This window comes from Scomber japonicus, chromosome 21 (genome assembly GCF_027409825.1).
Source record: "Scomber japonicus isolate fScoJap1 chromosome 21, fScoJap1.pri, whole genome shotgun sequence".
Taxonomy (NCBI): domain Eukaryota; kingdom Metazoa; phylum Chordata; class Actinopteri; order Scombriformes; family Scombridae; genus Scomber; species Scomber japonicus.
Window position 1 is genome coordinate 12,043,512 of NC_070598.1, and position 20,800 is coordinate 12,064,311.

Here is a 20,800-nt window from a genome sequence, read left to right on the forward strand (position 1 = left end):
GTGTAAATTGTTATCAAATGTATAGCGTTAACGCTCCACCTCCATGGTGCACTGTAAAGGAAATATTCTTTTGTCAGAACGTCACGTGTTGTGTTTTTTCACATCTGTTTCACATCTGCTTGTCTTCGTGACTTAACACTGACATCACTAACACCTCTTGTAGACATCTGCATGAATTGTGATTTGTTTTTGGAGCACTTTGCTGCACAAATCTGCACATTTACAATGGAAAAAAAATATTATAAGTAGGCTGAATTCCCTAAAACTACTATAACTCCTTGATGCTTCAAATAATGGAGTTGTTGATATCTGATCAATCCATGAGTTAAGTGAGTTCAGGGATCGTATGGTGACACTGTAATGAGCTGAATTACTCTCTAGCAGCAGCTCAGTTGTAGGGAACTCCAGCCAGGTGAGTCATGGGGCAGCACTTGTGCTGATCATTCGCAGGTTTGTAGTTGAGGCCTGTGTTCTTCTCTGAGGGCTAGCACAGTCTTGGGATTTCCAGTATCGAACCAACCTTTGCCTTCCCTGCAGCACTGGAACAGCCCGGTGAAATGTGTGTATGTGGAAGCACATGTTTGCCTACTTGTGTTTATCCTTGTGGCTGTCTTTTTTTGATCTTTATGCTTTGCTAAAAGGGTCTTCAAGAAAAATCCATTCCCCCCTCTGGGTGAGCTGTGGCTGATATTGACTTTTTTCAGATCAATGGGGATTCTGGCAGTCAGGTGAGCTCCACAGGAAAGCCTAAAAATACTCTGGAAGTGATTTTCTTTTACAGATCAAACTTTACTGTTAATGATGGATTTCCTATTCAGTCCTCAGGCCAGCTCGGATGTTTTGTCTCTCTGTCTGTTTGAGTGCATCCGACTGAGTATTGTGGACAAATCCCAATAGAGAAGGTGAATCCTTAATGTATATTTTTTTCCTAGTCATTTCGACCCAGCCAATATTTATGTGTGCAAACTTAGTCACAAAATCACTATAAACATTTTCTCTTTTTAAAGAGGAGCCATCGCTCCGAGTCATCCTCTCAACTGTCAGGTGATAACTATTGAATGAGCACAAACACTGACAGAAGAAGATTTTTGTTAACTGCCGTTTGTTCATTAGTGAGGAAATACAAGACTCATCTGATAAGACCCTGCTAGCAAAATACATGCAATATCAGTGATGAAACAGGCTGTCCTAGTATCCATCCTTTGTGGTTTCCTGTTATGGACATTGTCTCCAGGGCCTATCGCATGGTGTGCATGTGCATTGGGATTGGAATGGGGGCTGCTGATGTTTTTAAATATCATTTTGGGTCATAAGAGAGTTTGTTTTTGAGTCATTTGATGATTAATTGTTGAATTAAATTGCAGCGAAACTCCATTAAATGTCTGAGTTTTGATAACTTTACACTCACACGTTCTAAACTACTGCTATAATACCCTAGGTAATAATACCTCTATGTAATATACATGTAAAATAGCAGATGATGATTATATATCACACCACATGAATATTTAACTGCATAAATCATTCATTAATATTTAAACAGACAGAGTTTGAGTTACCGTAATGTATTAATAGGAAGATGTCAGGGTCTTATGTATATTAAATCTCAACATCTCATCATCATAAATATTGATAGTCTTGATAGAGAACAAGAAATGAGTCCCTGATTTATTGACTATTAAAAGCACTGCAGTGCAATAAAATAACGGATACTTGACACATTGTTCTGTATATTTATTTACATTTACCCAAACAGAGACAAAGCTTGAAATCTTTTCACTAGAATTACTATAAATATGTTAATTTAAGAAGCACAGGTTATATAGCAGATGGCTTGTACACTTCATCAAAGGACCCTGTCCCCTGGAGATGCAGAGTGAGGGGAGTCTTCACCAAAGGAGACTGGATTACCACTGTGGCCTTGAATTCTCTGTCCTCACTAAAACACACAATAAACTCATTAAATTTAGACATATGAAGCCATGGCAGATAATTTTTACCCTCACACTGCAGACATTTTAATAACAGGCTGTGATTTGTTACCTGGCTGTGAAGCTGATCTGTAGAGACTGGCTGCAGCTGGTGACACGGAGTTCCTTGGACATTAGGAGCCCAAAGTCTGGTGTCACTCTGAAGACACAGGAGTCCCCTTCATCTGACTCTATACACAGATATACACATATAGTGGAACACACAAGCATATAGGTCAATGTGAAGGTGTATGTGATGGAATATTAATACCAATAGACACCAAGGAGTGAAACTAGAGTGAGATCACGGACATTATTTCCTGAAAGGGAATCCTTTAACATTATACTCTCTGAAAAAAAAGCTTCAAAATGGTGTTGATAAGGCAGGAGAGTCCGATACCTACTCATTAATACTTTAAATAATGAGAGATGTCAATTACATATAATAAAAAGCCATGTATACCTCATATTAAGACCTAAACAAACCCTAAAAGCACTGAAGGGGGGATTAAACAAAATATGGTTCAGTGGTTACCTGTAACTGATCTCCAAAAAGTGTGAGCTCCATAGCTGTGGAGGTGTACATCTATGGTCTGCATCTGCCCTACGTAGCAGGACCCAAAGTTGATACTGTCAGTGGATAGGCTCAGTGTTGCAAGACTCAGATGGGCCTGGAGTGGCACTGTCTGAACAGAGCCCAAAACATGAAATTAACTGTCAGAGGTGTTACGTTTTGCAATTACCTACAAGTAATTATACAGTTAATTCATTTTCTCCATCTATACATTCATTTCTACAGTCACTGACCTGCACACTGTTGTTGCTGTAGTGAATCAGGAGGTTTTGCTGGAACCTCAGCTTCCTCTGCCCCCTTGCACTGTGGACCAGTGTAACCCCAGGAGGAATATCCCCGTCGGCTTGCTGATCTGCATGGTCCAGAAGGGGCAGGGAGCAATGGAAGGCCACTTTCACCTGGTATTTAAAAGACGGGAATAACATTTACAGTCAATAAAGTTGAGAGAAAGAATAATAAGATAATGGAAACACCTTTTATATCAAAATCAGCCCCCCTCATCACACCTGCATGCTATGTCGGGGTTGTAGCACCAGCGTCTGACTGTCACCAGTAGGTGGGTTGCTGGAGATGCTACTCTGGGCTCGGGGCTGCGGCTTGAGCACTAAAAATGGAGGCCGAGTCTCCAGTCTGAAGTGCAGGAGCATCTCAGAGGTGTTTTTCAGTTGAAACGTCTGAATGGTGTCAAATTCCTGCAGTAACACCTGCGAAACAAAACAACGAGAAATACTGTACACCCTTGGGATCAATACCTCATGAGTGCACATCAGCAGGTCAGAGCACTGCTGATTAGTGTTGTAGATTTCTTTTACTGACCTCCTCTGATTCTCCCCTCAGTAAATCACCGGCCGTGGCATGAAACTCCAGCATCCCTTCATCCTCCTCCATCTGCACTAACAGCCTGCAGGAACAGGGAGCCAAGAGGAAGATATGCAACTTAATCAGACCACCTCTGAGCTGCTTTTGCCTGAACTCAGCTGATTTTAATTTCGGAAACATAAATTGAGTTGGATGCATCAGGGGTTTTGGGGACATAAATAGTATGATTGCAACTGCTTACACTGCAGGCTTGACGACTGCTAGTAGATCCATTCTGACAGGCTCCAAATCCAAACCCTGAACCCTTCCAACTTTACCCGGAACACAGGCAGCCATCTATAACACAAAACAACACACAACTAGGATTCATGGGTACACAATAAATGCATACTTTTAACATCTGCTCAGTTTTTCACAAAACACTCTATTTAGTGTATTTAGCATGTTACCTCTGAGTCTAGACTCATGAAGCCAAGAGCCAAGCCCACACATCTGGACTCACAAGCTGACCCAGAAAGGGTCAAAGGAGTGAAAGACACATGGATGGTGCCGCTACTTTTCGCTGGAATCACCTTGAGACACATACATCAGGAAGAAAACATTTTATTATACAGGTGTGTCTCAGTGATTAAATACATGTGGGGCTTAAATCTTATTAACATACTATTTGCTGTGGGGTGATGCAGTAAGGGTAATCAGATAGACTGCCCACATGAGGTCGAATGTGGACAGAGAAGAGTTTTTTCTTCGCAAGGCAAGGATAAAGAGAGGTTTCCTCTTCCTCACAATCATCCTCGGTTAAATATTCCTCGTCTTCCACATCCTGAAATTGATAGACGTAAACTGGGTTTAAGCCAATAAAATGTGGGTCCACTTACCAACATCATAGCCATAACAATTTCCCAGAGGCCACCTTGTAATAAAATTATTGTATGCCATTAGACTAAATGTTCGTGTGTCTGTGTTGTGGCGTTAATGTACTCACGGTCTCGCTTTGGATAGAACCACTCGTTCCCTCAGAGCATCTGGTGTGAGTTTGTTCCCAGGCTGTTTGAATGTTCCTATTAGAAAGCCTCATTGCTCCACTTATTATCTCATTGCCATCAGCGTCCTTGACAGGGAAGGTGTCCCCGTAGGCCACCAAAACATCCACCAACTTACGATCTTTCTGATCTATGTTATAGGTCTCCCAGTCCATACGAATATCTGGCAGGAAACAAAGATTCAGACTCAATGACTTTATTAACTGAACTAGTTTGGCTTCACACACACACACACGCACACATTGGTAAACAACAAAAGATACACAAATCAGAGACGTGAAAGAAATACTACCACTGTAGTAGTAGTAACACTAACACACACAAACTAACACATATTTTGAGAGGTCAAAGTGTAGCCCAGGAATTCATCTAACTAATAAACTAAAAAACAATGAAAAGACAATGCATTAATATATAAATGGCAGATCATCAGTAATGTGCCTAAAACAATAAAATAGGCAATAAATATGAAACCAAACCTTAAAGATTAGCAGATTTTAAAAAAACCACTTAATATGTCAGAATACAACCACTTATCACATGTCATTCATATATTTCACAACTACGGGCACAAAATACCTTCTAAATCCTTCTATAGAGCACCTGGTGATTTGTAACCAGACACTCAATTTACTTTTTTTTAGACTACTACAAAAGACCTTTAAACTGAAGAGTGGATGGAACACTTGTTCTGGTTCTTTCCTTCAAAGCCTTTTCTGATAAATTGTGAGTAAAACCAACTAAAGGACCAGCCTTTAAACACATTTTGTTCACCTCGTTCCTATCAGTAAAGCTATTAACCCAGATCAAGTCTTTCATGATTATACTTACCAAACATGGTGGGATTGTTAATGCGAAGAGAACGAGACACTGTGTCACTTCCAGATACATGAGTACCAAACCTAATGATGTGCACAGGGATATCAAACCAAAAGGTCTCTGTTACTGTCTGAATGTTTGCAACCTCTTTTTAAAGCAGTACTGTAATAAAACATTCAATGTAATGATGGAGAAATAGAAATTGAAACAGACTGTATGATTGGTCCCTGGTTCTGGTCAACTGGATGTGGGCCTGTCATCTGGAAGTAGAGCGGACAGCCTTTCACTGTCATCTGCATGGGGATGAGTGTGGGCTCAAGGTCACCCACCTGTGGGAGAAAAACAGCAAGGGAAAGGTTCAAATGTATCTGTCTATGAGAAAATCAAGAGGATACATGTTTGATATTTCTAATCACAAGATTCATACTTTGCATATGAGGCGATCTCGGTATTCCCCCCACATGTCACTGTAGAGGGTCACCTCCACAGTCTGGGTCTCAAATGGTCCCAGTGTCCCCGTGTTTGGCAGGACAAAGAATGCTGCACCTTTTCCATGAGCCAGCAGGCTGCTCACAAACGCTGCCAATGGATACAGAAATACAGATAGAAAACCTCCATGGCTGTGCTCATACTGCTTCATATTAAAAGTGTGTGCACAAATAAAAATAAAGCATACCCTCATGTGCTTTTTCTTCTATTCTCTTGGCTTGAACAGAGTGAAGCGGCTTCTTGATGTATGCACATCTGTGTTTAAAAAGTAGCTTGTGTCACATCGACAATAAAGTAAAATCATTCTTGGATTCATCATTCAGGTCAATGGGGTGGCCGTTTTACCTTTTCTCTGACTGATTACGTGGCTTTGAGGCATGGCAGGTGAAATACTCCGCCTCTATGGTGAAAGGGGCAGGGATAGCAGTTTGATTGGTTATCAATAACTGCTTGGTAACAGCCCTGTTCAAAATGACATCATCTCCAAAATTGAGTTCCAGTGCTGAGGGGATCTGATCATCGGCAGGAGAGCTACAGAGAAAGAACAGCAATGAAATTTTGAGTGCCAAATAACTTACTAAACACTTTAGCTAAGAAACAGATGGTATTGCAAGGTATTTGATAAATGTTTTTGTAAAGTTACTACCAGACACTGGGCAGCGAAAAGGACACACTGAGTTTCTTGGTTTTGCCAATCACAATGCAAAGAATAAGAGGAGAGTTCATCCCCTCTACCTCACAGAGAGCTGCCACCTCAGCCAGCTCCAGCTGGATGAAGGATGGAGGAAAAAGGAAATTAGATTTTGTGACAGTAGATTAAAGATAAACACTAGCCCTTTTCCCTCAAACGCACTTGTCTTTGGTGACAAATCATATGAGCTTCAAGTATGTAAACTGGTACTTACATCGCTGTGAGAAGTAAAGGTAACAGTGATCTCCATGCTGGCATTAGGTCCCAGGGTACCAGATGAGGGATTAAAACTGGCTGTAACCAGTGAAGACTGTGAACCCTGGAGCTGAGGCTGGAGGGGAAAACATCAACATGACACCACCAAGTAATAATTACGTTGAAAGAGATCCCAATTTTATTATTTATTTATTATATCTTATTTATGGGGAAAATGTGAAAAATAAACTCACTGATAACATCTTATTAAACAACCTTACAAAATCACAAACATTATTACAGGTAAGGCTTTGTTTCCTACATCATTTTAAATCCATAATTCCAAAATAATCAAGTGGTGATAAATGTTAAAAATAGATTCACACACCATCCAAGTGAAGTGTGAAGGCAGCAGGGTCTGGTTGAAAAGCGTGACCACACCCTCAGCAGGAACTCCAATGTAGAGTTCAGAGAAGACCAGCTCACAGTTTAGCAGACACACCTGAGGAGACTGCACATCTGCTCGCACTGACAGGTGACTGCACAGAACACACAGGCAGTGCTACTTCTTATCAACAGGGCAGTGTCACAGATCATTAGTGCTGATAATGATATCATGGCTGTTATCACTCTGCATCGCTTGGCAGCCTCCAGTTCCATCTGCATCTAGGCACAATGCTAAGGTAAGGATATAAATCTACATCTTGAGGTAAATCTTAAGGAGAACAATAAAGTTTAATGTAGCTGATTGTCCTCACCATCCTGTTCCATTCTCCACTGTCAGGTTCAGCTCTGTTTCTAACTGCTGGCAGAAATATGGTCTAAAGAGGACGTCAACACTGCAAGAAGCCAAAGGAGGCAGCACACCTCTGCATGGCTCCACTAATATCTAATGACAAATATAGGCAATATAATACAAGTTAATATAGACATTAATAATGAATCTAACTTTAAAATCCATGCCATTTTATCAAACGGATGTTGCCATATTAGTCTACTGTACCTGTGTGTCTTGGTGGTCTTGCTGACTGTTATGCCTCTCCTCCAGCGTCCAGGAAGACTCCAACTGGGTGATGTTGGTGAGGAGGAGTGTGGTCTGTGTTTGTTCCCCAAGTCTCATGAGCCCAAAGTCCACGCTAGGCACGCTGACGGTCACTATAGAACCCTAACCAACATCAAATAAATGATGGGCATAAAGAGGTTACAGCTCATGGAAAGACTATACTCAAAGAATGTCACGTATTAATGTGAATTTTAGATGGTAGTAATGTTGTGATGGTGTTATGATTCATTCTTACTTTGAAGGAGACTTCCACAGCCAAGGCAACAGGCTCATGACGATGCTCTATGTGGCAAAGCAGACTGGTCACGACCCTCTCTGGTTTCCCTCCAGTCACAATCAGGTCAAAATCAAAGCACTCGTTCTCCTCTGGACCGAAACCCATTAAAGATAAATCAAACAATAAAACAATAAAAAATAATGTATTCATCCTGCACTTTAAACTTCACTGAATTATTCTTTGTCTGTATCATTGCACTGTGTGACGCACCTATTTGACCAGTAGATGGCTCTACTTCTATTATGTGGCAGTCGCTGCTCATCCTCTCCCATTGAAAAAACACACAGATTTTGCTGTGGTTCCACATCTGATACACACAAGAAAACACAATTTCTAGCTGCATCTTACATGTGTCAACTATGGCTGTCAATTAAACTGTAATTCAAATAACCTTGAACTGCCTCCGGGTAGTTGTGCCAATTAAAAGTTCACCAGGAATTACAACAGCATAGGGCTCCAGCAGGACATGGTAGGGCTCTGTTAATCCCTTGACCTCTATATCTATGACGATGACATCGTTCACCTTGGAGCCAACGCACACAGGCTGAAGGACACTTCCCACCAAGCACAGAGACAAAATCCAACACTTTGTTAACCTCTTAAATGAAAAGTATGCCAAAGGACAATCTGTTTAGTAAACTTAACATATGACGTCAGGGCACTTTTTATGTGATGACCTAGTGGTATTACTTTTACACATAAATATTTACACGGAAAACAGTTCTACCAGAGTTCATACAGGTGAACAAGAAGTTTACCTGTCATCACAGGGCTCTGGTGGCAGATGGGGGACGTCTCTCAGGACTAAATGACAGACACTGTGGTAATCCTTCAACTTAAGAAAACATAAAGATTTTGAATGAAATGTTTCTGTCTGTTTCTCATCTGTTTAGGAAGGTGAATGTACTGCTTGATGACGTTTAAATGTAAGAAACACTGCATTCTTTAAGTATCACTAGAGCTATAATAAACCCCTGAAGAATGTTTTCTGAGTCCTTCTTACCTCATTAGGAGAAAAGGTAAGCAGGAACTCTTGGTCCTGGCAGGGAGCCAGAATGCCTGTTAGGGGGCTGACGTGAAAAGCACCATCTGTGGCCGGGTGGAAGTGGATATGGGATGGCTTCGGGCTTTCCCCTGGAAGCAGAGGGTGCAGGTTGGGCTTCATGATCTGCCAGTGGAAAGGCAGCTCTAAGTGGCTTCCACCCCAGAGAGACAGACAGAGAGAGAGAGAGAGAGAGAGAGAGAGAGAGAGAGAGAGAGAGAGAGAGAGAGAGAGAGAGAGAGAGAGAGAGAGAGAGAGAGAGAGAGATGTAATGTGAGAGTTAATGAAGTCATTTTCTGTATGTGTAACTGTAAAAAGAGGGTCAGTGACCAAGCAGTAGCCCTGGGTTTATAGTTAATTAGTATTTTGTTTCTCACACGAGGACACTTTAACTACAAGAAGGCTTGCCAATCCTTTGAATTGACTCTCAGTGCTCCAGTTGAAGTGTGGATTTCCGACACAATATGGTACTTTGGGATCAAACTGAATGCTGATTTCATGTGTATTTATGGAGGAGAGAAGAGGTATTAGAATCAGATTCCAATATTGTGATAGAAAGGTATGTAAAATAGAGGCTTACACATTGTTTCTGATGACTAGCTTCTTCTGCTGCAAAGAGTGAGGGTTGCATGGACTGAAACGGACAAAGTGGTTTGCAGTGAGATCATGCACCTCTCCCACCACAGCAGGCTCCTTCTCCCCAGATATAGACACAACCTCAAGAGCAATCAGCTGACCCTCACCTGGGAAACACACACACACACACACACACAGACACAAAGAGAAAGTGGTACATCTGACATCACAAAAGAGGGAATTCTGGAGACTTATTTATAAGGCAGCAATACTAAATTGTTTATTGAAAAGATTTACCTTCAATGGAAATGTCTTTCACCTGGCAGTTGTCACATACTACAGTGAACACCTGACAGCTCCTCTCAGCAGTGGTGGGAAAGAAAACCACCTGCAATGACACACAGAGACTGAGAGACTATGTAGATGTTTTTGTGTCTCAAAAACTGGGTATATCAGGAAGGCTTTAAGAAGTGTATACAAATTGTTTATGAACTAACTGTGGTTTTAATATAATCTAGTAATGAAAAAGTACTCCATTTGCTTATCGTTTTTAGTACCAATTGTACATTTAATTTACTCCTTATCAGACTCACCTCCACTACAACTGCCTCTCCTGGCTGCAGCACAAAGAGAGACGGGCTGACTGCAAAGGGCGGCTGCTCAGAAAAGTAAGTTCTCACCACTGACTATATGAAGAAAATAAAAAAAAGAACACCTGTCAAGCACATATAATATATATATATATATATATATATATATTTGAGAGTCACCAATAAATGATTCACATAGATTGTTACCCTGAGGTTGGAGGCTGGCCACTGGTTCTTTGGGATAACGCAGAAAGTCCCAGCACTGAGACCAACATTTTGGCAAAGGAACTCAACAAACTTTACTCCTCCAATCAGACAATAACCACAGTCCAGAACTCTAGGCACTGCAATTATTAGGACAAATGAACAAGACATAAAAATATACAGCATAAACATATTTCCTACTTAATTAGAAAGCATGAATAGGATTACAATGAAAATGTTATGTTCTTTAAGGGGCTTCTGAGACTCACAGGTGAGTACAGGAGGGGGTCGTCGGGCCTCAATAGGCACCACAAGTAGGTGCTCAGCCTGGGTCTCTACCACTATGAAGTCCTCATAGTCTGCCAGAGAGTCTGGAGCGAAACGCACCGTGTACTTACAACTCATCCCTGGAGCAACAACACCGCCCTCTCCAGGAAATCTTCCTGCCAAAACAGATGAGAATGAATCAACCTCTCACACTGAGCCAGTGTAACTATCTACATACTGTTCATCCAATTCATCTTTTCATACTTCTTTGTTACAGTAGGTGGTGCTGGTATTCACAGACAGGCTTGCATAATATGGGATTGCCAAAAAACACCAATTGCATTCCAGAGATGACTGTGTCAAAACTGTGTGGAATTCTTTTGGGATACAGTCACTGACACTTGACACACTGTGTGATTCCCCAGAAGTATCTGTTATTTAAAGGCTATATCGAGTCCAATCAGAGCCAGAGAAAGAGCTCACCCAGGCCAATAGAGAAGTAAGAAGTGGTAGGAGGGATCACTCGGACATGACGGCTTGAGGAAGTCATGTTTTTCAGCTCCAGCATAGTCTAAAACAAGACAGGACAAGACAGAACAGGATCATGTCTTGTTGACTGTGAATGGAGTTCAGGCAAAATATCAGCGTCAGAAAATTACCTCATACACATGTCCCACAGTGTAGTCTGTGAAGAACACTATTGAAGGTTTTGCCAGGAATACTGGAACAGGATCATCACTGGAACTGTCAAGGAGAACATGCATAAACACAACACTTTAGTATTCTGTGTACTCGTTGAACAGGAAGTGGAGAGCGTGGTGAAAAGCTACAAGCACCAGCACTGATTCCTACATGAAAAACTACAATTCATGAATTTAAGACTTTGGCACTTTCTTCATCTGCCAAGGAAGAAATCCTGTTTTTGCCCTCTGTTTGGAGCTGCTTGAATACTGTATGCTTTCACACAGTTTTCACATAAAATGCCAATCCCTTCATACATTTACTTTACATATTGAACAAATTTGGATATTGAAGACTAAGACCACAGAGTAACAAATTACACCTGTAATTTGTTTGACATGTAAATTGCCACATTTACACAATTTACATGACAGTACTCCTGCTGGGAAATCTTGCTGACAAAACAGAAACAGTGTTCACAGGAAGTATGAGTCAGCTTGTCGCTATAAATGTATACATGACTCTCATGGCAGGATGTGCCTAGTTTAACATTCAGTTGGTGTTCTATCTGTGTTTTTCTCTAGATCAGAGCTGTGTCAAAATAATTTTGAGATAGACCCCCACAATCTGTTTGCAAATATTATTTAACCCCTGATTTAATTAAGAATGTAAATGCTCCTGAGTTATGGTGGGAAAGTCCACTTTAGTTTATTACGTATTACGTAAATTGTTTCTTTCTACAATACGAAGTGAATATGGCAATTTAAAAGGCCTTGGTTCATTTGGTTGTAATAAGCTAACTAAAACACAAATAATACATAATAGATTATAATAATAATCAGAAACACAACATGGCTGAGGCACCACATAAGAAATTATATAATGCCAGTCAGATTAAATTACCCACCTCTGCTTAAGCACAAAAGGTGCCCAGTTGCATGTACTGAGGTAACGTGTATTTGTGTTTGTGTTAATATTGAAAAGGTATTGTGTACTACTGTATGTCAAACATAGCACATTGTCAATGTCCTGCCTTTATCATATTTTCTGCCCTTTGACAAAATGACGAGCATTCACCGTGGGATGAAAAAAAGGACTCTATGCTCAGCATATTGCAGTCATTGTACCTTTGCTCCTCCATTCCTTTCCTCAAGCGCTCTGTCTTTGCCGCTTTGGCTTTGGAGCGAATGAGGGATGTGCCACCCTGCTGTGCATTTGGAGGAAGGAAGCGTGGATTTCGGAGGAAGCTGTGTCTTTCTTTCAGCTTTTGAAGTTTTTCCAAACCCTCTGCCCGATCTTTTGCGCTTGGCTCATCCTTCCACTTTGGTCTGGGTTTGATCTGGTTTGGCTTCTGAAATACAAGGATTACTAACAGATTTTAACAATGCTTTACAATCTGTATTTATAGCACATTGATGTATTAAAGTCTCCCAGAGGAACTCAGACTTGCCAGATCTCAAAATTTCTCAAAACCCGGAGGAAATTCTTTAAATATGTTTTATGTCTTGTTTTGTCTCTGCTGCCTCCTTTTTTGGTTTAATAAGACTTAACAATGAATAAGTTCATTATTAACAAAAAAATAACATCTATAACAAACTACTGCCATTAATGTTACATAAATGTATTACTGATATTTGAACATTTGCTTTAGTGTCAGTGGTACTAGTACACAAAGGATCTAAATATTAGTCTTGATAGTGTTGTTCATTTGAGAGGATGTAGGTTTCTGACTCCTTACCTCACTGGGTGTTTTCATTCCCCTTGGAGTATATGAGCTGGACTCTAGAGTCAGGCTGAGATCTGACTGATGCATTTCTGGGACAGTCTTTTCTAGACTGTGAATCAGAGTATAACCATCATCCTGAGGCTCCCTGGACACATGCATGTTGTAGCTAAAGGTAGGTCTGCCAGGATTTGTTTTTACTGGCAAGAAAAAGTAAAATAGTCAGTCCAAAAACACTGGCACTTTAAGATGAGTCCCAAAGAAGGCCAGGTACCTGCTGCTGGTGCTTCAGCACGTGGTTTTTGTGTAGGTAAGTAGTCCTGGGGGGAAATCAGGTTGTTCATTTTGAGAAGATCTTCATCTACACACCAGGAAAAGGCTGATTTGACTGAGAGAAGATATAAAAACAGAGATAAATTACAAAAGAAGTGGTAATTACAGTTCATATTCATAAATAAAAGTAAACAAGCATATTGTGTGCTTCAGTAAAAAGGCACTCATAAAATATCACCTGTAAGGAGACCCTGATGATCATAAACATCACCAATCTCCTCTCTCATCCTTTCATAGGCCTGGCTTTCTGTGGCTGCAGCCCGAGCTCTGGCCTGAATTACATGACTCTCCAGCACATCTGCCTCTTTTATACATTGGCTGTATTCTGAATGAGCCTGTAATTAAAAACGACAATAAAGATGATTACAATTTCTACAATACTATAATAATAATAAAACAGATTGCTTTATTATTATACTTCTACTTCTTCCAGGTCTACAGCATAACTATTGTACTGAAGTGTTACCTGTGCCAGCTCTTCAACATATCTGTCATGATAGCTGCTTGTTCCCTTCTTTGTCTTCGTGAGGTTGGACAGTGTGTCCTTCCCAATGATGTCTTTTGTGTAAAGGTGCTTGAAAATGCTCGCTAGTACATGAGAAATGTCCTAGTGTACAAGAAAGAGAGAGCAGCTTTATAATGGAAATAGTTTGATCGAGCAGCTGAAATGGCCATCAGGTGTGCATCTTACCTGTGATTTTCCTGAGGCGGGTCTGTGACTGTTTACTGACGGATCAAACAGCGAGTTTTCGCCTGTCTCGGTTTCCTCCTGCATGATTCAGTACGGCTAAAACTAATGCTGGTGTTTAATTAGCTGGACGGCCACTTTGAGGAAATACACTTACAGAGCTGTGGTTAAATGGTTAATGTTGTTGAAGTCCTCAAGTGCTCGCTGCTTTTCGGCCATGTTTGTGTACATGTGGTTGCCATAGCGACAGCCAAACGAAGGGAAGTTACCGAAAAAACACAGTATTTTTACGGAAGCTTATTGCATTCATTCAATAAAAAAAAAATACAGATCCTGTTTTTCTGAGTAATCTTTTCTGTTTTTCTGAGTAATTTTTTTTTAAATCAGTTTTTCTGAGTAATTTTTTTTGGATCAGTTTTTCTGAGTAATTATTTCTGTTTTTCTGAGTAATTTTTTTTTCCCTGTTTTTCTGAGTAATTTCCCCCCCCCCCCTGTTTTTCTGAGTAATTTTTTCCCCTTGTTTTTCTGAGTAATTTTTTTCCCTGTTTTTTTGAGTAATTTTTTCTCTATTTCGAAATCTCGCGATAACACCTCACTTGCAAGTGACTCCTGCAGCTCCTGCTCCTGCTATGACCCGTCTTCAGCTCTCTACTCCACCGGGGTCAATTAAGGTGAATTAATCTCCCAGTGTCTTAAACCCAGATCAAAGTAGAACTTGATTAAAGTAAACAAGCAGGTCATGTCTGCTGCCATTAAATCGACCTCTCAATTAAAGGAGTGAATGTGTCCAATGTTTTGAATGCCAAGGGGAAAAAAATTACTCAGAAAAACAGGAGGGGGAAAAAATTACTCAGAAAAACAAGGGGAAAAACATTACTCAGAAAAACAGGGGGGGGGAAATTACTCAGAAAAACAGGGGAAAAAATTACTCAGAAAAACAGGAAAAAAATTACTCAAAAAACTGATCCAAAAAAATTACTCAGAAAAACAGGAAAAAATTACTCAGAAAAACCAGAGAAAAATTACTCAGAAAAACTGATCAAAAAAAAAATTACTCAGAAAAACAGGAAAAAAATTACTCAAAAAAAATGCAATAAGCTTCCGTAGTAGTATTTCACCTTAAAATGTTATTTTGTTTCCCCCAAACCATAAAGGAAAACAAAGTTTAATATTCTCATTTCTTTTTTGTGTACATTTTGACACTTGTCGAGGTACTTACAATCCTCTTCTTCCAAAATGTGTGCCTTTTTCCGTACAGTTCTGTAGTGCAAGGACTTTAAAACACTGTTAGCCTAATACTACATTAAAGGTTGAATATGTAGAATATTTATTAAAAGCTATATATTTTTTAAAAATAATACAGCCACAGGGCGTTTTGAGGGGTACAGAATGAAAGTATTGCTTTTCCATTAAAAAAAATATTTAGTCTGAATTAATATTTTTAAAATTTTTTGAGGGGTTCGACAATGACGCTCTGTGTACACTGTACCAGCCAATTAGCGGCCGGATTTGCGGGTTGCCAGGGTTGTCTGTTGTTCCGGTGCAGCTACTGTAGGCAGGCACTGGGTGAAATGGAGCTGTAAACAAGCAGAGCCGTGTTGGACTCACTAAAACCAGCGTTTTTTGCTCTCAAATACAACTTTTCATCACAAAACTTCGAAGGTAAAACAGAATATCTGTTAGTCGCTGTAAATAAGTGGTTGTTTACCTTTGTATTCTTTGGCTGCTGGTTCACTGAGTTTTTAGCGCAATAATAGTGGTACTGTTGAACTCGCCAGGGTCTTGGCTTTCATATGAGATGCTATTTGTTTGTGTACCATGAAGTATCAAAACGGTAGCAATGGAAATGTGGAGAGTGGGTTGACTTTCTGACGCTATTCGGATTTGGATATTTGATCATTAACCTCTTAACGCACGCTGTTCCGTTCACGGGACGGGACGGATGTTAGGAGGTAGCCACACGTTCTTCTGAATGTTTTAAACACCAACCCTTAAACATATATAATCATGCCGTACATTGTTGGAAAGCTTAGATTGTTCTGATTCAGTCAAGACCACTCACGACTTATATGGTTGCTCACAGCTGTAATAGTATTAGCGATTAGCTTGGCTAGCCACTCAGCTAAGTGAGAAAAGCTATAATGCCTACATACCTTCAAAGTCTTCCCTTTATCCACAACGATCATCTTATGACACGGAAATTTCTGTACAGCTCGACAAGTATCCATTCTTGTGAAATATGAAATCCGTTTCCATAAAACCGAAATACTTTCCTCAATATGTCCATGTATTTAGTCCAACACGTAATGTAATAACACAAATAACAAACCATATACGGTCATTTCCTGACCTGCACGTACATCTCAGAGTACACGTGACCAGATGTTTACGACCGTGAGCCTCTTCTGCTTCCGACAACACCACACACAAGCCATTCGGTGTTTAGGATTAGGCAGTACATGCAGAGACATTGCTGCTACTCCCACTGGCGTTACAATGTAATATACCTCGGTGGTTTCAAGTCAGTTACAGCGAGGGTATGTTCGCTTCCTGTTTTCAAAATAAAAGCACCAACTCTATCGTTATGGTTTTCATAATAATAAAAGGCAACGGGTGTTTTATTTTGTGAAAATGACCGGAAGTGCGTTACTCGCTACGGCTAACTTGAGTGGCTCCGAATTCGCAGGAACAAAACTTTGAGCAGATGTTATTTGGACAAATTAGCGTCACATTGTGGATCTAAAGGGATACTTTCTCGCCTAAAAAGGTTAGACATGTGGATAAAGTGGTATATTTACAGAGTTAGAGCTAAAATAAAATCCGGCACCGGACCTGGCAACCCGACTGCTGGAATTACTTTTTGGTTGTTGCGACTACGATCTCGAGACATTAGATGGCGTTGTTCTGCTCATTCTACATATTCTACCTTTAACAGGCCATTGGGCTTATACACTGTAAAAATATCAATTTTTTTATCAAAGTTTCCTTTCTGTCTGACAATTGACTGAGGCAACCTATGTTTACTTGATTACTTAAAGTTCAGATACTCAACCTGTTATACTGCTACTCAGAGTTTCATGGATTAATCAGACTGAGTCATGCAACGTGTTTTCAAAGCACTGTCAAGAACAACCTACTGTAAAAGAAACAATTCATGTAATGCTGTGAGAAATAATCACAACGGTCGGCTAGTTTAAGAGGCCAAGATTGAAAAGACACCCAAAACAAATTCTCTGACTGTGCTGATCAGCTCATGTGGTGCTCAAGTGGGAATCTCAAAGAGGCAATTGTTGAGCCCACTTTGTAGCTCCTCGTGGTTTGCCAGACAGAGCAGTTTTTTTTTTCAGAAGGCCTGCCCCAGCACGAGAGTTCATAGGACAGAACAGGCTGGCAGACACTGATAATAAAGAGGCACAAAGAGGGATCTGTCTCAGTCCCTGTATATTACATTCTCAGCAAGAACAGGGGCTCCTGTGTCCAATGCATTGCATAAACACTATTTACCTACAAAGTACACAACAATTATAGTCACACCAATCAAAAAAAACATACCAAGACCTCTTAAATAATTGGCCAAAAAGTGGATTTTTTGTTCACAAGAGATGAGCTAGGCATGCATGATAATCACCACCTGCTCTATTTAGTTTTGAATTGTTGCTTTAGCACATATTTCTGTGCTTGAATCAACACTCAGCCAAGCACTCTCTGTCGAGGAATGAAGCCTTTACCCTCTGCCAGTAGCTAGTGTTAAGACCTTAGGTATTACAATAATGATGGCTATAGGCATGGTGTGATGTGGAGTGATGATGCTCCCAGTATTAACTGTATCGTGTAAAAACATAGAGGGGAGAGGCAGGACCACACCCCAGACTATAAATGGTAGGTCTGTAGCAACAATGGCAACACCCTAAACAAATCAAATACCATTCTATAGGTAGCAGAATGCCTTGTGAAATCACACAATATCATTATATACCGTGATACAGGTTCTATACAACATTATCTTATAAAGGTTTACATTGAACTTTATACAAGTGTCTCTTTTTAGTCTATATTGGTAGCATTCCATCGAAAGGTGTAACAAGAAGCTGAATGAAAGTCATAAGAGCAAATACAGTGGTGTACTTGTCAGACCGGTGTGAGAGTGGGTGTGGACTGAGGGCGCATAAGAGTCTGATGGGCTGGCATTAACTGCGCACTGTGTGGGTTGGCTCAGAGGGAGACACAGTTTGGATTTTCTCCCCTCCACGGACACAGGAGTAACATTTGATTGATTCATTTTATGATTGTGATTATTGCTATCATAAACAGTAGCAGACACTGTTTGGGAGGAGAAGTGGATTTTTACCTTGCACATGGTGATTTATTTGGACTGAGATCAGAATGGAGCAGAATGGCACAGTCGGGAAACATGGTGAGTTTGTCAGTGGAGCTGGTTTGTTGTTTTCTATCTATGGAATACACATGGGGACTGTTCTCAAAGGTCAGTTTTACTACATAACATACATTTGCTTTTCTGTACATATAAATATCATAGATTGTATTCAATTCAATTCAACCTTTATTTAAGATTCTCAGAGAAATCACTGAGAATCATTTACAATGATGCTGACATTACACCATAGGAAATATAAACGTACAGTTTTATATAGTTAAAACGTGTACAGTCAGGTGAGTGGTTATTCAGTGCAGTTCTAAAGTGTTTAAGAGGTATAAGAGTTCAGGGTTCTAATTCAGTTTTAGATAACAGTGCAAGAGATTCAAAGACTCAGCTGCTCTGATACCAAAAGCAGTATTTTACAGATCAGTCCTGACACGAGGTACCTGAAAAACCAACCAGTCACTGGAGCAAGTTAAAAGTGGACCAGAGCTCCAATGCAACATAAATGTTCTGTATAATGGTAATTTTCCTACCAGGGCTTTGTAGATATAGACACCAATGATTATTGTGACTCTTAGAGAAGACCAGCCAACCTTATCATAGAGCACTGCTGAGTCTTGTAGCTATCACCAGTAATAAACCCCAGGGTTCAGTTGTAAACACAATCTAAGGGCCAAAGTGTGGAGCAAATTACATTCCCATAATCCAGAACTAATAGGAAAGATTATTTGCCAGCCTCCTCCTACAAAACAAAGGGAAACTGGTTGTATTTCTGTATAAAATAAGAATCTTTTGTTGTAATTTGCAAGATTCCTAATGAGGTATTTAAATGTAAATTTGTCATTCAGCCATATACCAAGATACTTGTATTATTCTTTTAGGGTGACTATTTAAGATCAGTCCAGGGACAGCAGAAGTAAAATAGCCTTTTGGATAATTCTGGCATGTTTACATTTTGTTAAAATGATTTATTAATGTGCATTGTCCCTGATTTCTAAATTTAAATAAATAAATAAATAAATTTATTCTTTAAATAAATAACCCTATTCATATTAGACTACAGTAGTTAATGTTGTTGGATCTCAAGAAAACCATGACTTTCATTTTATTTGTGTTGAGTATATATAATAGATATAGATAAAATAGTTTGGCTGATTGAACAGAATCAGCAATATAAAAGAGTAGCATAATGCCTACAAAAAGATGAATTTGGCAACCATGCAAGGAAGAGACAATTTCACTGATATAGATAGTGAATAGGACTGGGCCCAGAATAGATCCTTGTGGCACGCCCGTTGTAATGAGGTCTCCTCTGTGGGGACACTTCCGGTGCAGACACTGCTCTAAGGACAACTCCGCTGTCAGGACCGGAAATAACACTTATGTCTCCGAATGTGGTCTCAATGTATTCCTCCAGAGTTATGGCCACATCAATGTTAGCAGAGAGTTAGCTCTAGACTATGTGCCATGTACTATTGTGACTTAGCTAGTTTTTCCTCGCACACACATTTCTTACACATAATATTTACAAAAAATGTGAGAATATATGGCACACTTAGTAATGGTATTTATTTAGTATTATTATGGACAAGATACTGATTATACATTGATTTGAGTTACATACAGGGATATATTTTTTTAAGTTGCAAGGAAATAACCCACCCTGTGCTTTGTGGCAGCCTGCGATGATATTTGTGTACAAAGTCAGTTGTTTACTTTCTTTTCTGTGAAACAGCAGCATATTGGCAAGTCAAATGTTCAGTTGAGCGACACCTGTTGTGGTCATTATTTGAACCCTCCTCTACACAGCAGTGACTGACAAAAAACGTCAGTGTAATCAAATTGGCTATCAACTGTCAGCTTTATATGAAATTCACTTGATCAAAGTTAAATAGCATCTGTCTATTTGCAAAGACAAATTATGATGCAATCATTGCAGTGCTAGTGTGTCTGTGAGAGGGGGAGGGGATGCTTCAAGTAATAAGCAATGCTTGTTGAATCAATTAGGCTATATTTGTATATAAATCAATCAATAAATATCAATATTCTGACAGAGTTAATCAGTATGTGCTACCCTAACAGAATAAAGCAACCCATTCAATGATTAAATAATACTGCTACCTTGACAGCCTATAATTATTGCATCATTATGGATCATCATGGTGGCAGAGTCAGTCATTTTATGTGGCATGTTCTGTCTGCAGACAGACTGGGGACACTTCTGATGCAGACTCTGCTCTCAGGGCAACTCCACTGTCAGGAAAGGAAATGCTACTGACAACTAGCTGATAGTCAATAGCCTGTGGAGAAGTGTGTAGAAGCTTCAAATAATGACCAGAACAGGTGTCATTCAAACTAAACATTTACTCCCCAAG

The 20,800-nt window shown here is 39.9% G+C and overlaps 2 protein-coding genes across 2 annotated transcripts in view; one reads left to right on the top strand and one right to left on the bottom strand.

Moving 5' to 3' along the window:
- The window catches only part of LOC128382684 (glycine--tRNA ligase), a 116,768-nt gene that overhangs the window by 19,770 nt on the left and 76,198 nt on the right, over positions 1-20,800 (top strand). The window lies entirely within an intron of this gene.
- Positions 1,819-14,131, bottom strand: dlec1 (DLEC1 cilia and flagella associated protein). The gene is made up of 38 exons (XM_053342866.1): positions 14,048-14,131; positions 13,823-13,963; positions 13,535-13,691; positions 13,298-13,411; positions 13,039-13,223; positions 12,428-12,651; positions 11,279-11,363; positions 11,103-11,190; positions 10,622-10,795; positions 10,356-10,492; positions 10,152-10,244; positions 9,856-9,946; positions 9,563-9,725; positions 8,944-9,136; positions 8,699-8,775; positions 8,332-8,494; positions 8,151-8,247; positions 7,899-8,029; positions 7,604-7,765; positions 7,359-7,489; positions 6,989-7,139; positions 6,620-6,736; positions 6,361-6,482; positions 6,060-6,245; positions 5,902-5,969; positions 5,653-5,804; positions 5,439-5,554; positions 5,238-5,308; positions 4,349-4,569; positions 4,028-4,186; positions 3,813-3,935; positions 3,605-3,699; positions 3,361-3,445; positions 3,051-3,248; positions 2,778-2,942; positions 2,506-2,656; positions 2,044-2,161; positions 1,819-1,939 (listed from the first exon to the last, which is right to left on the bottom strand). Exons 1-38 carry the CDS (start codon positions 14,129-14,131, stop codon positions 1,819-1,821), a joined length of 5,109 nt encoding a protein of 1,702 aa, XP_053198841.1.

What these genes read in the sequence shown, in the direction of transcription:
- dlec1 (XM_053342866.1), bottom strand. Translation starts at nt 14,131, where the DNA reads ATGCAGGAGGAAACCGAGACAGGCGAAAACTCGCTGTTTGATCCGTCA. An exon ending in TTTTCGCTGCCCAGTGTCTG is followed by an intron (nt 6,246 to 6,360) that starts GTAGTAACTTTA and finishes CTTTCTCTGTAG; the next exon opens with CTCTCCTGCCGATGATCAGA. An exon ending in GAGATCGCCTCATATGCAAA is followed by an intron (nt 5,555 to 5,652) that starts GTATGAATCTTG and finishes TTTCTCCCACAG; the next exon opens with GTGGGTGACCTTGAGCCCAC.